Source organism: Dromaius novaehollandiae, chromosome 7 (assembly GCF_036370855.1).
Source record: "Dromaius novaehollandiae isolate bDroNov1 chromosome 7, bDroNov1.hap1, whole genome shotgun sequence".
Taxonomy (NCBI): domain Eukaryota; kingdom Metazoa; phylum Chordata; class Aves; order Casuariiformes; family Dromaiidae; genus Dromaius; species Dromaius novaehollandiae.
In genome coordinates this window covers 6635491-6658276 of record NC_088104.1, presented here as the reverse complement: position 1 = coordinate 6658276, position 22786 = coordinate 6635491, and the positions used below count along the sequence as shown (strand labels likewise).

Here is a 22786-nt window from a genome sequence, read left to right as displayed (position 1 = left end):
AATATGTGAATGTTAAAAGATAGTAAGTATACATAAGACCATATTCTTAAAAGATACTCTCAGTAGTGCATAGAAAAAGAAAAGGTCAGTGCCTTAAATTTAAACATTCTGATATTAAACTCTCTCTCAACCTTTATTATTGAGCAATAAGAAAAATAATATGGAAAAAGGAATAAAGAAAGTTCTTCATATTCCTAAAAATACTGCTAAGAATCCATAATCTGGATTGCATAGCACCTTATATACAAAGACCAGTTGCAGTATATTCTGTATCTTTCAGAACTTGACAGAGTATTCCTTGAATCCAGAGACCAGTTTCACAAATACCTCCCTCTTAGAGGCTGATGTGCGGTCGCAGTGGGGCTTTAATTCAGTCATAAACTGGTTAGGTGAAAAGGGCAACTTCTATTTGCAACACACAACTAATATTCAGTGGATTCAAGTTTTAAAAACTTGAGATAGGAAGATTACTGAATAAAAATATGCCGTAACAGTTTAGGTTGGTAAAAGCAGAGTATGCTCTTAGAGGTTTACAGTTCCTCTGTATAATTATAGCTTTAGGATTGCCCTTCAGAACAGATAAATCTTATTCTCTGTTGTCTTACTGAATGCTAATAAGGGCTTGATTGTGTATAAAGTTTGCATTCCCTACTGATCACACCAAGAAAGGAAAGGAGCTCTTGCTGAACGAGAATACAAATAAGCCATTTCCAATTTCTTCTTTCTAAAAATTGTCCACCAATGAATTGGAGATGGGTTTAGAAAAAGATTAGTCCTTAACTGTCTCTTAGAGACCAGATAGATGTCATGCATAATATAGCCAGACATGCAAGCAGGAGGGATAAACTGTTTTCCCTAATGATGGAGCAGAACTTACAGAGAAAGTCTTTGAGACTACTGTTCCATGGCACAGTGGCTCTCAGAAAGCATGGCGTTACTTTATTTCTCTCTGATGTGTCCTACCTGCCAATATGAGCTTGCTAAAATTATAAACAAAGTCTGGTTAAGAACTACTTTGGTGCCAGAAAACGTCAAGACACTGGGATCAATTGGAGCTTGTTCTGAGGTTGGCAAGAAGAACTGAGACATATATGGAATTACACTTCCTCCTCTACATCACCATAACTGTCTTCAACTCATTCCTCCTACTTGCTTCTCTTCCCTTTCCTCTGGGCCATTTTGGTTTTGTAAAGAGAAAAAGGGGTTAGAAGATTCTATTAACAATTCCTTGACACAGTCACTGGCCACACTAACAACAGCGGTCTGAACAGACAATAGGACAACTAGCTTTCTCTATGTTTAGATTGTGAATGAGAAAAAAGAGTCTTCTACCGAGGTTTCATTTAAACTTCCTCTTCTTCTGATTGTCAGTTCATCTCACTCTCTTCCTCACATTCAAGAGGATCTTGAATTTAATCTTTCCCTGCCACCCTCTCTTCTTCCCCATTTTCCTTCTTCCTTTCTCCACCTTACAATACATTTAATTAAAAAAACCCTCCAAAAATATCTTCAAAAAACCCTGCTCAGATAACAGAGAAAGGAGGACAGTACAATTTTTCTGTGAAAACACTATATTACTGATGTGCTTTACTGCTTTCCTTTTATTTGAGGTTGGATTATTCGCTCTATTGCATAGCACAAGTGCCTACTAAAATTGGTCTTGGGAATATTGTCACATTAAGAATAAAAAAGTAAACTAAATAAAAAAGGAACTCACTATATTTAAAATCATCACCCTCATCTTCTCTGTGGAAGATATCCTTCTCAAAAAGAAGTACTACAACTTTCATCAAGAAAACAGTCCTTTGGACTGTAATCTAATACCACTTTTGCACAAATTCTGCTCTTCCTTTTGTTTTCTCTTTAAGCCTTTGTTTCCTACTTTTTTCTTATTATGTCTTTCAGAAAGTACGGAAGAGTTAGATTTTGTCTTGGACAGCTTTTCCTTGGATTTCTGAGGCTTGTTTCTTTACCTTCTGTCTGACTCCAAACTTTGGCTATTGCATGTCCTGGGCTGTGGCCTCAAATGTATCTGAAGGAAAAAAATGTTATTTTCATCTGTCTAAGAGAAGTGTTTAGCAGCATAAAGCTTCTCAGCATAGTTCCTATTTTAACAATCCACCTTTGCATTTCTTTGAATTACACACTGTTGGAAAAACAGGAAGAAAGGATCAGTGGGCTTATGCATCCCATGCTCCCTTTCTGCTAACATGGATCCTGGCAACTGTTGGCAGTCGGGCTCACAAAGAAGTTCTGAGGAGGTTAAAATTCACATTATTAACTCAAAGACTAACCAAGAGATTCCAAGATGGTTTAATATCTTTTTATTATTATTATTTTGATGGTAAATATAGCTAAATCAACCCAAAAGATCATGAGAACAGGCAATGTGAAAAAAGGCATATCAATGCTACTCCAGAAGTTTCTAAGTAATTCAATTAACTTTGCTGAAATCCTACTGTCGGTATCTTTGTGAGTTTTGACTCCAGTTGAAACAGAATATAACTTTTGTTGGCTATAAAAAAGGTAATGCTTCATAAGAAAGTTCATCTTAAAAATAACAGAAAACTCAAGAAACCAAAAAAATTATTTCTCTTTTTTTCTGTAAAATCCTGCATTAGATAAAAAGCAAACTTTTACAGTTTAAATAATTAACACTTAAAAGTTGTCAGAGACAGTATGAAAAACAAAAAATGATTCTCAATGTTGTATTTTTAGACTTTCTATTTTACATATTAAAACATTTCAAACCAATTTTGGACTGTTACCTTCTTGAGAGTGGAGATAATGTGCCACAATGTCTTAGAGAAAGAGGAGGAAAGGCACTTGCAGTACCTGAGCATACAGCTAGCAACAGGTTGTTCTGAGAACAGCATTATTCTGAATATTCAAGTATGATACACAGAGGTAGAAACTGTTCCAAACAACCATGTCCCATGTATGCTGATGAACAGACCCACTCCATATTCTTTGAGGTTTACTAAGTAGTTAACGACAAGTACGATGATTTCATTGTACGTACACTCAGTCAGAACTACTAATCTACTTTTCAGTGAACTTCAGCAGCTCAAGGCAGAGTTTCATTGCTTAAGAATACTGACATAGGAATTGTGATCATCATTTCAATAAAACAAGAAAATTATTCACCATACCTAATAGTTCTCATTGCTACCCACCAACACAAACACATCACATCCCCACAGCGCATTATGCGTTCATAAACCATGCATTTAGATGAGATAAGATTAAAGCTGTTGGAGTTTCTGTATTTCAACTGAATAAAGTCTAGGTCTTTGGCTCATGACTTGAATTCTGACTTTGGCATAACAACTGGTGAGTAAAATCCATGTACTTCTGACTGCTTTCATATCACTGTGTATGTCTGACATACAGTATTTTCAAAGGCAAAGGTAGTTTCCTTTCCTGGTGAGGATTAAAACGTTCTTTTTAAGAAACAGGCCTAAAATCCGCTAGAGGAATACAGCATGCAAATACATCTATTTTATATATATATATTTTTTTATCAGAGGAGAAGAAAAGTTATGATGTAACTTTCCTATTTTTGTTTGTTTGACAGTTTCTATTTTAAAGCACATTTATATGAGGTTAACAAAGAGGCTTATGAATACAAGCTTGGCTCCTGAAATGGCAGCTAAACAGCTTTTCTGTTTCCTTCCCTGTACAGATAACAAATGGAAAGTCAGTTTTAGACTGAAAACATGTGAAATATCACTATTTGCTGAACTTTATGTATAGGATTAACTTGATAAAATATTTCACAATGTGAACAATAAAAGCCAAGTGGCATTTTCAATATGCTTATTAAAATTGAAGTATTTTTATTTCTTTCTTCAATGATATAGATACTCCAACAGTCTGTGTTTAAATATACTCATCAGTGCAACTATCAGAGGGTAAGTGTGTATTACAGAAACAAGGCCCCAGATTAAGTATATATTGTGAAATGTATGTGAATGTGCATGACTTGAACCAATGAACTGTGGCCTGAAATGATGTCACACAATGTGCAGCATTAAGTGGAAGGTTAAACCTACTTGCATCTCGGTTCATTAAACGCAGTTAAAGTGCAAATTCCCTCATTCTGACAGTAGTAATCACAAGGGTTCACTTTCTGGTCACAGCGCTGACTTTTAAACCCCACAGAGCATCTGCAGAATTTCAGTAAAATAGACCTACATAAATATTCTGCCTTTTGCTGAACAGATTTTAAACGCAGTACATATAATGATGGCAAGGCACACACACATACACACACACAGAGATATTAAATAATACTCTTTTTTACATGGAAGGTCCAATCTGATACTACACTGCAATGTTTGATAATGAATGTTAATCAAACACTATTAAAACAATGGGCCTGTACAAACTTCTGCATTCAAGAATCTAATATTCTTAGCTAAGTATTATTGTTAAATGTGCTCTACATTTGTATTGATTGATTCAAAGTGCAATTGCCTTTAAAAACGTTCATGATTGTTTTCTTAGCAGTCGGCAGTGTTGGTCTATTCAATGCCTTCTATGTATTGTAAATCCATACACAAATTAATGTATGAAACTTGTTTTCTTCGAGATGCTATGGTGTTCCGCACAAATTTGAAAAAGTATAAACTCGTTCAATCAGAAAAGAAAGGAAGAATCACAAGCTCCCAAAACAGCCATTCAAAGTGTTTAAGCATGTGAATTACCAGATTTAGTCATCATATTTAAGCCTAACATTAAAGCTGTGAGATTCTTCTTTTGCTGAGAATTATGAATCTCTCTACTCATCTGCTAAGATATTTACAGAGCTATAAATAATAATTACTAAGGGCTACATCAAAATAGTTAAAAAGAGAGAGAGACAGATGCATACAGGCATTTAAAGTGTTTTCAGTTGAGTACAGACCACAGCACAGAACTGCATTCATGAAAACTCAACTTAGCTGTCCTTAACCCCATAGCTGCATACTGTATGTATGCATACATTCTTTTCAATAATACAGCATCTACAGCTTTGCCCCTTTGCACATTCAGAAGCGCTTGAGCTTTCACAAGGATGAACAGCTTGGTCCCTCTCTCACGCTGGTCAGACTACAAAAGCAAGGTGTTTCTCCACCTAACTTCTTTCAGAGTCCAAATACAACAGGCATCTCTCTAAGATCATCTGCCTCATACACATCAACAAAATGAAGGGATGGCTGCACTTTCTTTACAAAGTTGTTGTAGTGCCAGATCCCTTGGGACAATAACTTACTTCTGTCACCCTGGAAATGAGATATTCAAGTTCACTTACTTCTTCTAACATCTCATACATTCCTGGAGAATGCTCTGACCTCCAGGTTGTTCTGAGAAGTGGAAGACTATTCAATAATGAAGCTTTTCTGCAGTGCAGAAAAGATAGGAAGATTTATTAGCCCCCCCCCCAAAAAAAAAAAAAAAAAGAACAGTACGACTCAGTAGGTTAGTGATTAGGTGTTGCAACTGAAAGCAGGAAAGAAATTAATTTCTTGCTACAATGACTACTTCTATATTTTACATCTAGCAGCTGAACAAGAAGATACACCACAGCGCTCAAGCAAGGACTAGAATAGGTTTTTCTACCTCTTAAGAGAGTACTTTACCGTCTAGACTACAGAATCATGTTTCCTTTGGTATTTGATGTCTGGGCTTAAGAAATGTATCTTGAATTATTTTCTCAACAGTGGTGTATTTCTGCAGGAGAGAGAGAGCAATCTCACAAGAGAACAGTTATGGTCTATAGGTAGAGTAAAGGTTAGGGCAGAAGCGACAGATACATGTACATACCCTTGGACACATATACCAAATAAACACGGAAACTATTCTTCCTATCCTATAGCTATCAGGCTCCTTACAGATGTATTCCACCACCACCTCTGACCATCCTTTTAGAAGAAAAGACTTCATCCATCTTTGAGAACCAGGGAGAGGCAAACAGCTTTTCAAGAGCTTCATGGACTACCTGCCCCATATACTTCATAGGGAAGCAAGTTGCCGCCCTTGCACCTCTGGATGCCATTCCAGAACAAATGCCTAAGTGTGTTTTAGACCTAGCCTGAAATTATTAGAGTCTAAAAAGATATACCCATAAACATTTTGCAACATATATCTTTCTTACATCTCGCAATGTCCAGATTGCAAGAAATAGACAAAGTATCAGGTTATAGAAATAACTAGAAAAAGCACCACCAGATCCCACTGCAAACAACACATGACATTTCCTAAATGTATACACACATTAACTTTAGTATTTGTTGGCACACAGATATTTTAATGACCTACACAGTGCAATATACTCACAGACAGACAGGTATATTTGTGTCAGGGTCCAGCTGACATGTACCACCATTGTAACAGTAGCCATCACATAACTGACAAGTAGAGGCAATCTTTCCATTACTGCAGCTGTCATGTTTTAAAAAAATACAAATAGCTATCAGTACTTTTTTAAAATCCAGTGTGAATTACCTTATAGTTATCTATATATTAAAATACTTATTTTATGGTATGTACAAGATCTACTGATTACAGGAATTCTAGGTTTCCACCCTGAAAAACCTAGCACAGGCAGTGAGCTTTTTATGAAAAATATTTTAAATCTTTCCTTCTATTAATTTCATGAAAACAAACTATTCCTATAGAATAATCACTCAGCAACACAACAGCACATCCCACTACATATGCTTTCATTAGTATACAGTATAACTCTACCATTGTCACAGATACTGCTGAAAGAAGAACAAATTTCAGAAATGTGGTAAAACTAGACTATTAACTTCATTAAATATTCCTATCAGAATATTTTCCAAGTGAAGAGCTGCTCAGTCTCCTGCTATGTGATGCTTACCCCAGTGATGAGTGCCCCAAAAGTAGGTTTAAAAAGGCAGAGGCCAGTAGGCTCTTCTAGAATTAAGTAACTATATGCTCAAAGACACTGTTCTGATGTGATCGATTCAGGGGCTAGCCACTGTGCAACTAACTTTACAGATTTAAAGGATTTAATGGCTACTAAATATGCAATTTTGAATATACCTCCCCACTTACTTGCATGCTATATCATTACTGTCCTTGTTTATTATGCAGTGTCCCCCATGACATCTTACGCACTTGTCTACTTCACATTTTGGACCTTCAAATCGTACCGGACAGACACATTCTACGCTTCCATCATCAGAAATAGTACATGATTCAGAGTTCACACAATAATGGTGGCAAACATCTGCAAACAACACAAAAGCTAGATGTTAAAAGATATGAAAGAGTATCACATCAGAAAAAGTAACACCCTTAGTTTTTTTGCTTTTAAAAACTACAGTAATAAAAACAAAATGGTAAATGAAGCTGGTGACTCATTACACCTAATATAATACCTAAAAACAGACATACAATGTATTGTAACTTAGTTATAATTGCGAAGTGAAAAAAAGGTATAAGCTCATAAGAGAGATTTTTTTTCTTCCATATGTTTAACCATTTATGCCATTGTCCCATATGACATGACTAGTGATGAGAAAAGCAGAGCAATGTTAATACATTTAATGGGACACAGGCTGAATAAAAAAATTTTGATACATGCACATTAGTGTTAACAACATTATGTTATACTGAAATGGAAACAGTATTTTGAAATAATTAATTTTTATTTTCATTTATCCATATACTAAAATTTCATGAAGTTATAACAACAATGTATAAAGACGTAATCCATAAATTCTACGAAAAAGTATACGCATACTTATTTTCATAGACTTTGCAAGACCCCATTAGCTCATTTAATTGCTTAAATGTCTGCAGGACTGAGATTTCAAGTAGTGATTTCTTTAATTCTCTAGAAGCACCCGTAACACACTTTTTTTCCCACATCCTTTTAAAAGAAATAAGTTGCTTGAAGAGGCTTCCAGTGCTACAAAATACTGATATTTTAACATTTAGGTTTATTTCCATTTATGCAGTATTGACAGCTTTCTTTTGATTGAGCAGCTCTTTTTAAAATTTTTGTCATTTAAGCTCCTCAGTGGGGCCAAATCACTAAAAATCTCTCTGCTTCTAATACTTTCTCCAGTTACAAGTGGTTAATATTGCCTTGAGCTTTCCATCATGTTTCTGACATGTATATAACTCTGAACTATCTGTCCATGTTAACTTAGAGTTCAAATGTTCCACATAAACAAAACATTACCTTTCTGTCAATACTAAAAAGTTCCTATCTATTTAAGTTCAGGGTATAACTGAGGGTGACTCAGTAGCAGCTAGAGGTAGAGCATTATCAAGCTGTTCACTAGAAAACGAAATTTTGGCCGAATGGCACCTTCAACCTTGAATCTGAAAATGTAAACACTCAAAACTGTTGTTCAGCTGCGAGGTACCTTGAAAAAAGCATATTAGAGACTACTAAAATTGATATATTTTCCTGAACGTATTCAAGACTGCTGGATGATTGGTGAGGGTATCTCATAAAGTGGGAAATGCATTTTGCTTATGCTTCTCTGTGTTTATTTTTTTCCCCTGTCAGAGACGTATTTACAGGCTGTCAGGCCAGTTTTACTGATAATCTTGGAAAGAGCTCTGATGAAGGACAAGGGAGTTATCCTTGACTACTGGAGGAGGGTTTTTTTTTGGATCATCCATTGTACATCTCCACCTACCTATGCAGACTACAGACTAATCTACTTAGATGACCACTACTGAGGCAGCAGAGAGGCTTAAAAGATACTAATTGAAGTAGTTTGTTGTTCATAGTCCCCTGATTCAAGGCCCAGATTGGTACTTTTGGGGGATGGTGGTGGCATCTTTTTTTCCTTTTTTTTTTTTTTTTAAAAAAACAACACTACTTTTGTTTTAAAAGCTATTATTAAGAGATATTTTATGAAAAAAAACATGTGAACAGGCAAGTGTTTCCAGGGTTGTTAGGACAAGAATTTCCCCAAACTGAAAAATAAGAGCTTTATACTCTCTAAAAAAATTACTAGTTTTTATTATTGAATATAGTCTCAAACTCCATTAATCTGCTGTATCTAAAATGTGATTGCTATATTTGGACTGAAATGGCACACAAATAGTTATTTTTTCTTTCAGGAACTTCAGTTTTAGGGAAAATAACAGCTTGTGAGATCACTACATGCACTTTGAGGGTTTTTTTTTTTTTTTTTTAAAGGTTTTTGGTCCTTGAACGGTTCAAGACATGAACTTTAAATATTCTGTATGTCTCATTTTAGGAATTTTGAATAAGGAGTTATATGCAAATACATCAAATGCATGTGTATATAATCACATACATAACCTTAGTGCAATTCTTTATAAATTTATTTACTTTTAAATTCATTTTTCCAGTGCTTTGACATGGAGTACATTTTGGTTATTAGCCTTCATATGAACTAACTGCAGGAGAAAGTCTGCATTGCGTAATTGGAGATGATAAGTGTGAAGAAAATAAGGTCCTCACAGTCTCACAATACAGCAAGTAAATGTCTTGTCTTTGCCATAAAAAATACCAATAATATTTTCAATTGGAGACATGAGTAAAATACCTATTCATTTTCATGTATCATTCTTTCCTTAAGAATTTGCTCTAGTTACATCAAAAAAAGACTAAAAAAGATAATTTAGAGACAACTAATCTTTGTAATAAAGTTATATTAATATGCATAAAAAGTGAACATGTCTAATAGAGTAAAAAATCATACATGCATGTTTGTTTACATTTACATTATTAACTGTGAACTGTTAAAGTTATAAAAAGCTGTTATTGGTCATCAAAAATAGTCTAAAACATTATAAGCCTTTTTCCTAAAAGTATTAAGGTTTAAACAAACAAAGCCTAATTTTATTTTGTCTCCTTTAATAAGTTTGAGTCTCTCTGAATTGTGGCATTTTTCCAAAGCGTCAGTAGACAATCCAAATCTGATAATAAGCACTCTATTTTAAAAGTACCCTTAAATTTACATTTAAATTAATTCTTAAAGGAAAAAAAAGAAAGATGTATGCAGAAGCATTCAACTAGAAACAATTTGTTTGGTTTTGGGTAAGCCTCAAGTAAATATTTTTTCTTAATCTGTGTGTCTGTCTGTGCATGATTTATGTACTATACTGTTTTCAAATACCCAATTGTGTTTGCAGATAGTTATTTGTGGATCCATGCAGTTTGTTTAATACCAAGTGGGACAGAATCACAATTACTGCTGGTTTTCCATTCAAAGGTTTCAATTTATTTCTAGTCTCCCAACTGGAAATACATTCAGTTTACTTGCGTACAAATCCTATTTCAGATACACACTAACCCTTTTCTTGTTTGACAGACCTTTCACTAAAACTAAATACTTTTTGTACCTGGTAGATAATTCTAAACCAGACCTTTACAGCAGCTAATTTCCCTACCATTTGGTTTAAATCTAGCCTTCTTTGGTTCATTCACCAAATTATGTAATAAAGAAATGACAGATTTCACATTTAATGTTCTATTCTATAACAAGCACTATGACAGTCTTCTATTTTTTGATACACATTACTATATCCAAATCTGATTAGACTTGAGAGAAAATATAGAGTGGTTATAAGAGAATACGTCTCCTTATATTCTTCAGGAGCTGCTTGCAATGAAAGTCATTGTAACACTTAATATCAGAGTGATTAGCATTTCTCAGGTGCTTTAATTTATAAGACACTTATATGTTTTAAGAGACAAGACCCAGATGTGCTATATAGAGCAATATGAATATAACCCTCCATTTCAATCAACAAAAGTGTTTTCTCTTACATGATGCCTCGTGGCCTTAGCAACATTCTCTGCAGAAATTAGAAAAAACTAATTTAATTTGTCCCAGATAATGTGAGTCTTTTCCATTTAACACAGGCAGGTGGTAAACAAAAGATTCACATAAATAAAAAATTTAAATCCATACATCTTTTTTCAAAAAGAGGCAGAAGTAAAGGAGAGAGAGACAGGACTGTGTGTGTGCGTGTGCATCTTAAGGCAAAGAAATCTAAGAATACTCAGAAAAAGACTAAACTATTTTCTATCATCCTAAATAATGAACTCTCATGAAGAATCTGTATGGATCTGTAGCAGTTCTATCTCTATGTAAAAGAGTTTAGTCCTGGTCAAGTTAACCAAAAGTATTTCCTTCAAGTCCAAAGATCTTTCAAAAGGCTAGTGTTACAAATTGCAATTTATTTTTTGGAGATTTTTTAAAAAATTCTTCTTTCTCACTGCAATCTTTCCAAAAGTTTAGAAATCTAAAATCTAGAGATTAAGAATGCATGATTGAATAGCTTACACTTACTAAAGAAGAGTATCAAATAAAGTTCCCATATTTTAGACATAACAATAGAAATAACTATTTTTGTATGCTTCAGCAAGGTTTTGGGCACATCAGGAGAAGACAAAGAACAAGTCTTCCTAATAGTTTAATCTCAGACAGAAGAGTGCTATAGTAAAAGCAAAACAGGAATACAGAAAAAGAGATTTTCTAAGAAAAAGATTCTGATCTCAGAACAATAATCACTTTTATGCTGGAGTTGTTACTCATTAGAGTTGTTACATGTCAAAGAGACTTGAGGAAGACAAATCAAAATTCTGAAATGAGTGACCAATAGAAGAAATTCAAGATTACGTTCAGGTTTCCTGACTCTCTGGAAAAGAGGTGATAATGATCCATGTAAAGAGAAAGTATGGAGAGAAAACATAAATGGAGTAAGAATGGAAGACCTATTAGTAGATAATTTTTCCTCTCTCCTCTGTAAAAGAACTGAAAATTTGGAGAAAACTCTAAAGAGACAAAAGTGGCATGGAAACCTTTGGAAAACAGTATCTCAGCGAGAAGAAACTGGTCAGTCAGCATTAGAAACTACAGAGAACCTCAGCTGCAAAGGACAGAACCTAAGCTGTGAGCATCACCAAAGAGAAATACTTTAAAAAAACCCTAATTTCCAATACTATGAGAGAACAGAAACCTTGCAGAAGGTAACCTTGGACTGAATAAGATGAAGTAATATAGAGGACTGAAAGTCAAAGCAGTAGTTGTCAATATGCTACTTACTCATGTTAGAAATAAAAAGGAAAGGCAAGGTAGCAGTTGGAAGCACAGGTGCTGGCCCATCTAGGAGATAAGGGATACCAGAGACCTTCTTATATTTTAACCAACTATGTCATTTCACTATTTTTGTGATTTCCACTAACATCCAATTACAAATGTGAGATGTTTAAGTAGAGAAATTTAATACAATTATCTCATTTCTATTGACAAATAAGTTGTCCTGTACAGTTCCCTTTTAGCTGTTATTGAAGAAAATGCTGAAATAAACCATTTCTACAAAAGCTCTTTCTTCTCCTGCATATGTAAATGGATTTTGTGGAAAATTACTTACAGTACTGACATCTGTCTCCTGTATACTCAGGCAAGCAGTGACAGAAGGGTTGATTTCCAGCAGTGACACTGCAGGTTCCTCCGTTTTGGCAAAAATGATCACACACTGTCCGATTGCAGTTTGGTCCTGTAAAACCCAGTGCACAACTGCAGGTAGGCCTCCCTATTTGAAACAAAGAACACTATTTTATGATAAAAATAAATAAACATTAAAATAAAAAACCAGTGTATTTCTCATAACAGAGCAAATTAGCACTACAAAAGTTAGCACTGTAAGATATGAACACCTCAAAAACCGCATCTATTCATTTTATACTTGTACATGTCTCATCATTAACTATTTATTTGGGAATTATTTTAAAAGACATTCTTAAATAGGAATATAAAATACGACTTTAGAACCATAAATTGTGAAAAGCTCTTCAAATCATCCAGCCAGACTGGGTTCCTCTAATTGCAGAAGAAAAAATGGTTATATGATCACCATTGTAATGTCCTCAGAACGCACTCTATTCTTGAATCTACAAACTTTTATATAAATCACATACTTACTAATACTTACTAATGCACTAATAGTCAATTTTACGTAACACAGTTTTTACTAGACCACAAACGTGTGCCTGTTCTGCTGTCATACTGCTCTCATATAATAAGTAACTTAAATATGGCTATATTGTATCAGAGCAAAGGTGCATGTAGTGCTCAGCATCCAATGTCTGAAAAGCAGCAAACACCTAGGGAAAAAGGCAGAATTTTACTCAAAATAAACTCCTGCTGTATAGTGGATTATTTTTTAGTGATTTTAAAATAGTGTCTAAGGTCCTGATACATTTTTCTGCTATGATTTTTCCCTATTTTAATTTTTCTGTAATTTCCTTTATCTAAATCTCATGTCCGCAAGATTTATAGCTTTGTTACATATTCATTGTTTCAATAAACTCTCACTTTTCACTAATTGGTTGATCCTCAAGGTTTATTTTCTTTAAAAGAAACCTCTAGATGTAAATGTTTTTCCATCTTCTGACTTTGCTTTTACACCTCATTTGTAATCTTCTCTTCAAGTCAAATGCCTTGATGTGTCCAGCCAGCCCTCTCCCTTCACACTTTCTAATAATCTATTCTCATTCTTGTTTCTTTCTTGCAAAATTTCCTCCCCTACCTCCATCCTTCTTCCCTTTTCTATCACTTGGCCTTTGGGGCTTTCTTAAACTTACGGAAAATAGACCAAAAGTTTAACACTTTTTTTTTCTTCTTCCTGGCTGACAAGATGGATAAGGAAAGAGATTCAGATTAATCAGGACCTGAGGGCCCTTCTTGGTTACAGGGGCACATGGGGACAGGCTTGGTTTGAATCACAAGGAAACCAGGAAACTGCTGGCAATCAGAATCAAGCTCTTAACGGGGTCACTGCAGAGCCAGGGAAAGCTAACAGGCAAAGACTAATTCCTATGAGTAAAGCCACAAAAACACTGTACCTCTAAGTAAAGAACTGCATATAGGCTGGCAACAGTCAAATAGAAAACAGGTGACAGGCAGAACAGGAATGCCTGTTGAAGAGACTACAGAAAACCCATACAGTAACACACATGCTTTATGCAAGTGGTAGAAGTCTAAGGAATAGGATGGAGAACTAAAATGTCTAGTTTTGAATGGGAGAATCAATATAATTGTCTGGGGCAAATTTAGAGAAGGAAGGCAACCAATGAGATGTTGTAAAACCAGTACAAATTTACTTGAAATCTAGTCTTTGCTGGCGATGGAGTAACTACCTGTTAAGAAATGTTAATGTCAACCAGATTAGCAAGTTAACTACATAATGCACTGCATGGGTAATGCAGAAGTCCTTTGCACTGGAACTGCAGGCATAAACAGGAAAAATGCAGTATTGGTTTCATATTATTGACTGCTCAATCAAGATAACAATACCACTTTGGAATCTGAAAGAGATCAGAAAAAGTCAGGAAATGCCTTAATCATGAGAGACACCAATTATCCCTACATTTACATTTTAAAATTTCACACCAGATATAAACAAATACTGCTTCATGGAAGGGTTGGCTAAAGCACGTACAAGAGAAGTTATGGCTGACGTGGTCCTGAGCAGCACGTACAAGAGAAGTTATGGCTGACGTGGTCCTGAGCAGCACGCAGGACTTCATTTAAAATGTACAGAAGTCACTCTGGAACACTGACTATAGCGTACTTATATCCAGCATACCTTGCACAAGCACAAAAAGCCAAAGTAGTCAAATGAGTCAGATTGAGAGTTGCTTTCTCATAATAATCATCTCTGATCTTCATATTAATCTACCAGGAAATCCATACTGCTGCCTGATTTGCTGAAGGTTTATAACTTAGTCCCCGCCTTCCTGTCTTTTGCCTCAATTCATTATTTCCTTAGCATGTTTTTATATGCTGTCTGGTATAGGTATCCACCTCTACTTTCAAACTCACATTTGTCTTCTGATGTCTCTTACCACAGCTGCAGAATTCTGAACTGTGCAACTCCTATCTTCTTCTTGTTTCTTCTCTCTTTAGTTTCCTGTCTCTTTAGAGTCCTGTGAATTAAACTGTTTCATAAATCTCACAATACTCCTTCTGGTCTGCCTCTGTTTTAATATAATACCATCATTTAGTATCATTTTCATTGGAGGATTTTTTGAATGCAAGAGAAGTGCCCTCATTTTTTCTACTTCCTCTGAGGCATACAGAATGATTTATTTATTATTTTTCTTTGCTCTACTTCTTAATCTTCTGTTACTTGAAAACCTTCACCTAATTCTGTTCCATATTTTCTATTTTAAGCTATGCTAAATTAGGTGTTTTGCAAATCATCCTAAAGGCCACGAGATCAGTTAGTCTCTTCCTCTAATGAGTACTGTAGGAACAAAACCATTGACTTAAAATAGCTCCAACCAGTTTAATATGCATCAGCCTGGTTATTCATATCTGTCCCCTGTGATATAAACATTAAATCAAAGATGTTGAACTCTGATGTTAGCATAGACTCTTCCCCCCCCCCCCACTTATATTCCAATTTCTAACCCAAAGTCAGGGGGTTTTACATAATCTTAATTTGAATCAGTGTTTCAGTTACAAACTTAAAATAAAATAGTGATAGAATATGATCTAGAGGTCTAAATTCAGTTTTTATTATTAATATTATTCTATTTTGTAAAATGATAGGGCAACGATATTTTCCTAGTTTGTACAAGAAATTATTCTATTCCTGCTAATGTAGACTTCTAAATATGCCAAATTGCTGACAGTTATATGAAAATTTAATTCAGTATAGCCTAAGCCCCATTTTTGTCACTCAATTTAACATGACTTCTAGTAATGTTAATAGTTCATTGACTATTTATATACCGACTGTTGGCATCTGAAATAATAATAATAATAATGACATTTTAATCTGCCTTATTCTCATAAATTATTTCTGATAAAAAATGTCCAAGGACATTTTAATAAAACTGCAGTATTAAACAATGTCAACTAATGGCATAAGTGTTTGTATCATAGTATCAGAATATTGATTTACGTTTGCAAAGCAAACAGTTATGCTATCCAAAATGTCACAGATTATACCTAACGGCCACTGCATGGTAATCTCATGCACAGAGAACATAAACATTTACACTGATCATGACGTTTCAGGACTAGAGCTGTATAGAAACTACAGTAAAGTTGTCTTGTAACCTCTGACCTTAGCCACCACAGAAACGTTCACAACATACACTACAGTACAGAAAAATTTTCATTAGGGAAGTGTTTTGTGGAATACTAACTGCTTCAAATTTAAAATTTCGGCTATCCATCTTCTGGTATATTTTATGCAAAAACAAGAAAAAAAACACTTTCAGAAAGAAAAAATGTTTTCCTGTTTTGAGCTCTTCCTTCCACATTACAGTCCTCAAACAGATCTACTGCATGAGAATACTATCTTCTTTTTCACTACTTATTACAGGTCAGCATCCTAGCTTTAACGTACCCTCTTCTTAAGTCTCTTCCTTAAATCCAAGAAAACTTCCCTGTTTAGATCATCTATGTTGAACAATTTTGTTTGTAAATATGGCAAGGGTGAGAAGGTGGCAGCGTATGCTTAGCATGTCACCTCTAAAATGCTGCAATTTGAAAACCAGAGTAGCAGTATTTAGAGAGAAAGAAGCATATCTTTTTATTCTGGATTTCTCCACCTTCCATTTTCATGACTGTGCTTTTTATGCACCATATGTTTAATTTGCATATTTCACTTGGTGTCACTATTCTAGAAAACAAGGTGGTACTCATTCTACACGAGGCTGCTAAAAGTAATATGCCTTGCAGATAGTTAGCATAGTAGTATGTGGGAACCTGTGTGGCTGATGAACCATCATTAGCTTTACTGACCCAGCAGTAGTGGAGGGAAGCTGTACTCCAGTATATAATTATGAGCTGAAATGCCTGGGATCAGTCCCAATAGATAGGCATTCTCTCCACATTGTGAAAGAAAAGGAGAAAAGAGCTATCCCAAAATACACTGGAGTAGTCTCCAAGGCTGCTCTCAGCTAGGCTGGTGGCAGTGGTTCTGCTGGGACCATGAGATCAGCTGCACATCAGACCGGACACCCTCCATGTCCATAGATAACCCCCATCCCGTACCCCCACCCCCTTTCACACAACAGCCCCCCGTCCTGGTCACACGCAGCTGCAGCACGCCTGTTTGGGGTGTCCCTGTGTGACATTACGGGCACTGGTCTGTCACGAGTGACGTAAACACATCCTTCAGTGAGAGCAGAGCTTTCAGTGTGCATCACTGTATCCCCAAATCTGCCCCTATCAATTGCTTATAAAACAGAACACTGAATGCTTTTGAGATCTATTAGGTACCTACTTCATCCGTAATCTTTAATATTTTGGAGCAGAGTATTTCATCAATTTTCATTTGATGGGAAGAAATAACAATGTCTTACTCATTTTGACACAAACATCACAATTCTATGTGATTAGACATACCCTTGGGGCAGTAAATATAGTGCAAATATGTATTTATTTAATTTTGTGAACTATTTAAATCTAGTTAATATGTTCAAGACACTTAGTAAATTATTGCTCAAACATTTTTACTTTAACATAAGAAAAAAGGGAAGTGTATTTTTATGTTAACATTTATTTTTTTTCAAAATTCCTACTAATTCAGTTTATTGGAAAGTGTTCATTATTATAACCAAACTTTTAATTACATGTCTCAGATGTGTACTTTTAATTAACTGATGACATTTTCTTTGTTCAATTATTGTAGTTCAATACAACTGTCATAAACTTATAAATTTTAATTAAAGCCGCCCCAGTCTCTAGCTATATAATGTTCACATAGGAATTTGCCAAAAGGCTTAGCAGTAAGTAAACCAACAGTGAATAATCCCTGAATTGCCAGTGGGATTTGTTTAACAAATTAACATTTGTGTGCAGATAATGAGGTTCTACAACTTACCACATCCAGCAAAGATTTAACACAATCATATTTTAAAAAAATGAGTAATACTCCACAATTTAGTTAATTGGTTATCACATTACTATTATGTATTAGGTGGTAAAAGAGAACAGAATTTACAAGCTCAGTTTCACTAGACGTGTATTGTATATGCTGTGTCATTTTATTTATATCAGAATGTGATGAAATATTTGTTTTCAGGATATGTCTACCTCAGTATTCAAACCAAAATCAAACAATAAGGAAATTCCCTGACTGCTAGGGAAGCATCACAGCAGCTGTGACCCTGTAGAAGCTCATTTCCCTCCAAGGGCTCTGGGCCAAATACCAGTAGCATGTAACAGAAAAGGTTTCCCGTGAGGAGACAGAAAACATGGGCAACAGCAGCTTGGATGAGCCAACATCCCAGCAAGACGACCAGATTTTGCCCTGAATTTAGAGAGGCACTTCTATGTGGCAGAACAAACAGGCAGCAAATGACTCACTGGAACCAGAAGAAGGTGGAAATGTAGCAGCTACGGGGTCTACCCTTCTCCGTCATCATGTCGATGGCATGGTGTACCAGTGCGGCTGCCTCTGCTCACAGTGGTGCTAGCCCAGAGACACATGTTTGCAGCTGTGCAATATAAATGCACTCACAGTCCCGAAAAGGAGCGCATGTAGAAGGACACTTCCTAGATAGACTGTATCAAGGCTATTTGAGTTGGATAATACAAGAGAATCAATAAGGGCAATTAGAGCTTCCAAGCTGAAGTTACCTCATCATTTCTGTTTTGCAGATAGAATTGGGATTGGCACTAGCACACATAGGCAACTTCCAGAGGAAAAAGTTCAATCATTTTGAGTAAATAAAAAGAAGAAAATTTGGAAAATATGTGCAACCTTTTTGCATCAGTTTAGTGTGAGAGTTTGATAAGCCAAATGATTAAAGGATGAAAAATGTAACCGCTACTTTTTGAGGAATTGGTCATGAATATTTTCATATGGAAGTTGATATGCACAGATAGGAATAGTATAGTAAAACAAATTAAAATGGTATTGGGCTGACTTAATTTACATAGTAATTTTGTGCTTTCCAGACATGAAAGAATTCCCCACACAAAAAAATGCATTTAATATACTTATTGCTAGTGGACAGGTCAACCTGCTAGGATGCAACATTTGAAATCTCAGCACTTACTACAATGCTTAAGTTCTATAACCATGAATGAAAAACAGGAGTTTCTGTGAACACAGAACCTATACATTCCTAGTTGTTGCAATGTGCAACATTAAAGCAATGTGTGCAATAATCACTCTCACATAAATCTGACAGCAGATCAGCCCTTTCTTGAAGGCTCAGATAACGAGAAGGAAGTGAGTGAATGCTGGTCTCTTCTGGTTGTCACATCCTCAGTCCAAACTGTGAATTGTATGTGCAGCCCTTGCAGCTAAATATGCATTGATGGAGTGCATTGACTGAATGTTTAGCACAGCGGTATATTTTAGTGGAAAGAAGAAACTGTTGTTGCAAGAATACTTGAGGAATTATGAAATCAGCTTTGCTGAGTTAATAGATCACAGATATTGGGTGCCTTTGAGGCGTTCCGTTTAGCTTCCTCTTATAAGATACATAACAACCTTAGTATACCATGGATTAAACTAGGATATGGGGACATCTTGCTGACATGATAGTTTGTTTCAGGAAGACAGGATTTATGGCCTGATATAGATAAGAAACACAGCCTGATAAGAAATAGAGATTTCTTCTTAATAGAATATTTATAGGGTCTAGGGGCAAGGCTTGCAAGGAAGATGAGATGGGGATCAATTTGAAAATTTTATCTAGAATGCTGGATGGAGTCACCTTGATTTAGAAAAATCTATGGTATTTTTTCCCACATCTCCAGCACATGGAAGTTATGGCACTGGCTTCAAGGCATGGCTACACTCATGAATTGGAAATGGCATATGTGAGACCCAGTTAACTTGAAATATGTTTATTAAAAAATTGATCAAACTGGAAAAGGAGAAGCAACACAGCAAAAGAATATTCCTATGAGCAGGTATGTCCAGTAAAAGTCATCAGAACTTTTGACACCAGATAGAGTTGGGAGATAGACTACCTCTTTGTACTTAGAGGTAGCTGCTGCAACTTTAAGATCCAATTCTCCTTTGGTAATGAGCAAGAATGGCTCTGCGCTGATCTCAGCTCACAAAGGCTTGGCATGCTTTGGCCAGGTGTGGTACAGTAAACTTCTGAAGCAGTTAAAGATTTGGATTCCCAGAATCAGGTAGTCAGAGAGTGGAGTGTGGATTGCAGTCACATCAGTGTTGGCTCTCCTAGTGCTTTTTTGGTGTGGGTACATTTGCCTTTTTGAGACCAAGAAGAAAGAAGGATAATGTCTCAATAGCCAGGCCCTCTACAGCAGATGGAGTCACTAATAACAATCCAGCAGAAGTATATTGTAGGATATGCCCATTTCTCTCCTTCATTCACTGATGACCAAACCTATTATGCTAATTATGCCATCGAGCAGGGGGAGAGATTTTAGAGGTTGTACTTAGCAGGAAAAAAAAAAAAGTCCAGGAAGTCCAGGATACAGAATAGGTGTATGACCACAGCAACTGTCAGTTGTCCAGTAAAGAAAGCAGCAGCTGCTGGAAGGGAGTAAGTTCCACGGTTACTGCCCAAAGGAAGAAAACTGGTCTCTGCAGGATTCACAAGTGAGCTGAATTATAGGAGCTAAGTTATTAGTTTTATAATGCCTTATAACCCCATGAAAGTATCAATTAAATGCCAGAGATGTAGAGATGGGGGAGTAAATATAGTATCTTCAAATGACAGTGAAATTTTGGCATGTCATTTAAATCACCTGTGTGTCTTTCATTCACTTTTGCACATCCTCACTAAACATGTATTGATCTCACTAAATTGATAAAAGTCTCAGGTTATCATTTCTGTCAGTAGTTCCATGAGCTCTTAGAAGCAGTTTCAAGTATAATTGATCAGTATCAACTACAAATAATTCTAATTTTCTAATATGTAGTCACTATTATCTATTATTGATATTCACTATAAATGATATTACTAATCCCAAATGATTCACAACTGAAGAATGCTTTGCTTGACACACAATAGATTACTAGATTTGGATTCACTTGGATTTTTGCCACCACATCTCATTAGGTAAGATGGTAGGAAGAAGGTAAGGATCCACAGAAGCTGGGACAGTAAGGGAAGTTAAATAACTAAACTAAATAGGCTAAGTTAATTAATAAGAAATGCTGAGGAAAATGCTGAGATCTAGGCTGCAACCCCCAATCACAGCAACTAAGATACATACTTTTCCCACACTGCAGGGAGCTGTTTCCCTCCTCTGTGAGAAACAGTCACAAGCTCCTCTTCTAAGGTCAAGTGTCTGCACTTTTCTTGCTGAGACCAAGATGTTGTTTTTTTCATCACACATGAGGAAATGATTCACACCATCTTCAGGAGGTGATAGACTTCTCTGAGAAGAGACTAGACTTCAAACTCCCCCCCTAGCTGTTCCACTATGAATCAAATATTTAAATATTCCTTGGAGCAGAAAATTCAAGCTTCCCCTTTCTAACATAATTACTAAGTTATACAGTACTTCTTATCACACTTTCTCTCTCTAGCCCAAATACTATTTAATTACATTATACAAGCTACATGTAAGGGACAAAGATCAGCTCCCAAATATCTTTGGCTTGGCAGTTCAGATAATCTCCCTGAAGATAAGAGATGTGATTTCAAATTCCTTCAAGCAAACAAAGGATTTGAATTCTGATCAACCAAATTTTCCTGAGAGACACATGAGGAAAATGCCTAATTTTGTGAATTCTAATAAGACAAAGGTAAAAGACTGAGGTCACACAACTCTAGTTTAAGGAAATATCTCTATGCGTATACCCAATAGCACCTAAAACTTTAGGAGTAGCACCTAAAAATTTCAAGGTAGAATTTAGATAGATAGAAGGCAAGGTGCATGTGGGGGAAGGGGGTGGCTTCCAGATGTGGTTAGACTTTGGCCTTAAGCCTGCTTTTACAATTCCCTTTCTACACTTTAACATTTGTGTCTTTATACTGAATACTTATATGTTCCCTTTTGTGGGATGTAATTTATTTCTGCTTAAACATTGAGATATGTGAATGAAAAGCACTATTTAGTATAAAGTATGCATACAGTATGTACTGCTATATTGCATATCGTTTACGCTTAGACAAAGCAAAGAGGCTACAAGGAGAAAAAACATTACAAACAAGGAATAAATTCAAAAACTTAGAATAAGGTCATTATAATGACACCCTAAAGCTGCACAGAAATATTTACCAAGGACAGAGGCTCCACAGGTTCCTCCATGCTGGCAGTAATTGTAACAATGGTTCGTCTCACATCGCTCGCCGGAATAGCTCGGCCAGCAGTGGCAGCGGGGATCGCCCTTCTCGTTTAAAATGCACTTCCCTCCATTCTCGCATATCAGTTTACATGTATCATCTGCAGTAAAAACACACCAAGATTACTGGACTCTTCAATAATTTCAACAATTCTTTTTTGGGTAACTGGCAAACCAGAATTTGGGGATGTTTTAAATAGATCTACAGTTCCCGGTAATTGCTGGGGGGTGGAGAAATTCACTTTTCAAAATGGAGAGAGCAAACTGTTACTGCTGTTTCCACAGTGCTAGATAAAAGAGATATTTTTAGGAGACCATAAGCGCTCCTTGGTAGGGCTGTCAGGAGCTCTAGACTGGGCTGAATGGCAGCGTGCTCTCCTGCCGCCCCGGACACTGTACACTCTCCTGTACGAAAGGCATTGCCTCGCCATGCAGGCGCTGAGCGCTCGTGAAGGTGGTGCCCCTTTCTTAGCTCCCAGGTATTGGGTAACACAGCTCCTGAGTAGGCCAGATTCAATCTTTCTATAAC

The 22786-nt window shown here is 35.9% G+C and overlaps 1 protein-coding gene across 1 annotated transcript in view; it reads right to left on the bottom strand.

The window, feature by feature from the left end:
- LRP1B (LDL receptor related protein 1B) overlaps positions 1-22786 on the bottom strand; it is a 750266-nt gene that overhangs the window by 18431 nt on the left and 709049 nt on the right. Inside the window, exons 83-86 of the mRNA XM_064515494.1 lie at positions 22194-22358; positions 12385-12546; positions 7066-7240; positions 6322-6426 (exon numbers count right to left, since the gene is read on the bottom strand). Of these exons, the coding sequence (XP_064371564.1) occupies positions 6322-6426; positions 7066-7240; positions 12385-12546; positions 22194-22358 (607 nt within the window). The remainder of the gene's footprint in view (positions 1-6321; positions 6427-7065; positions 7241-12384; positions 12547-22193; positions 22359-22786) is intronic.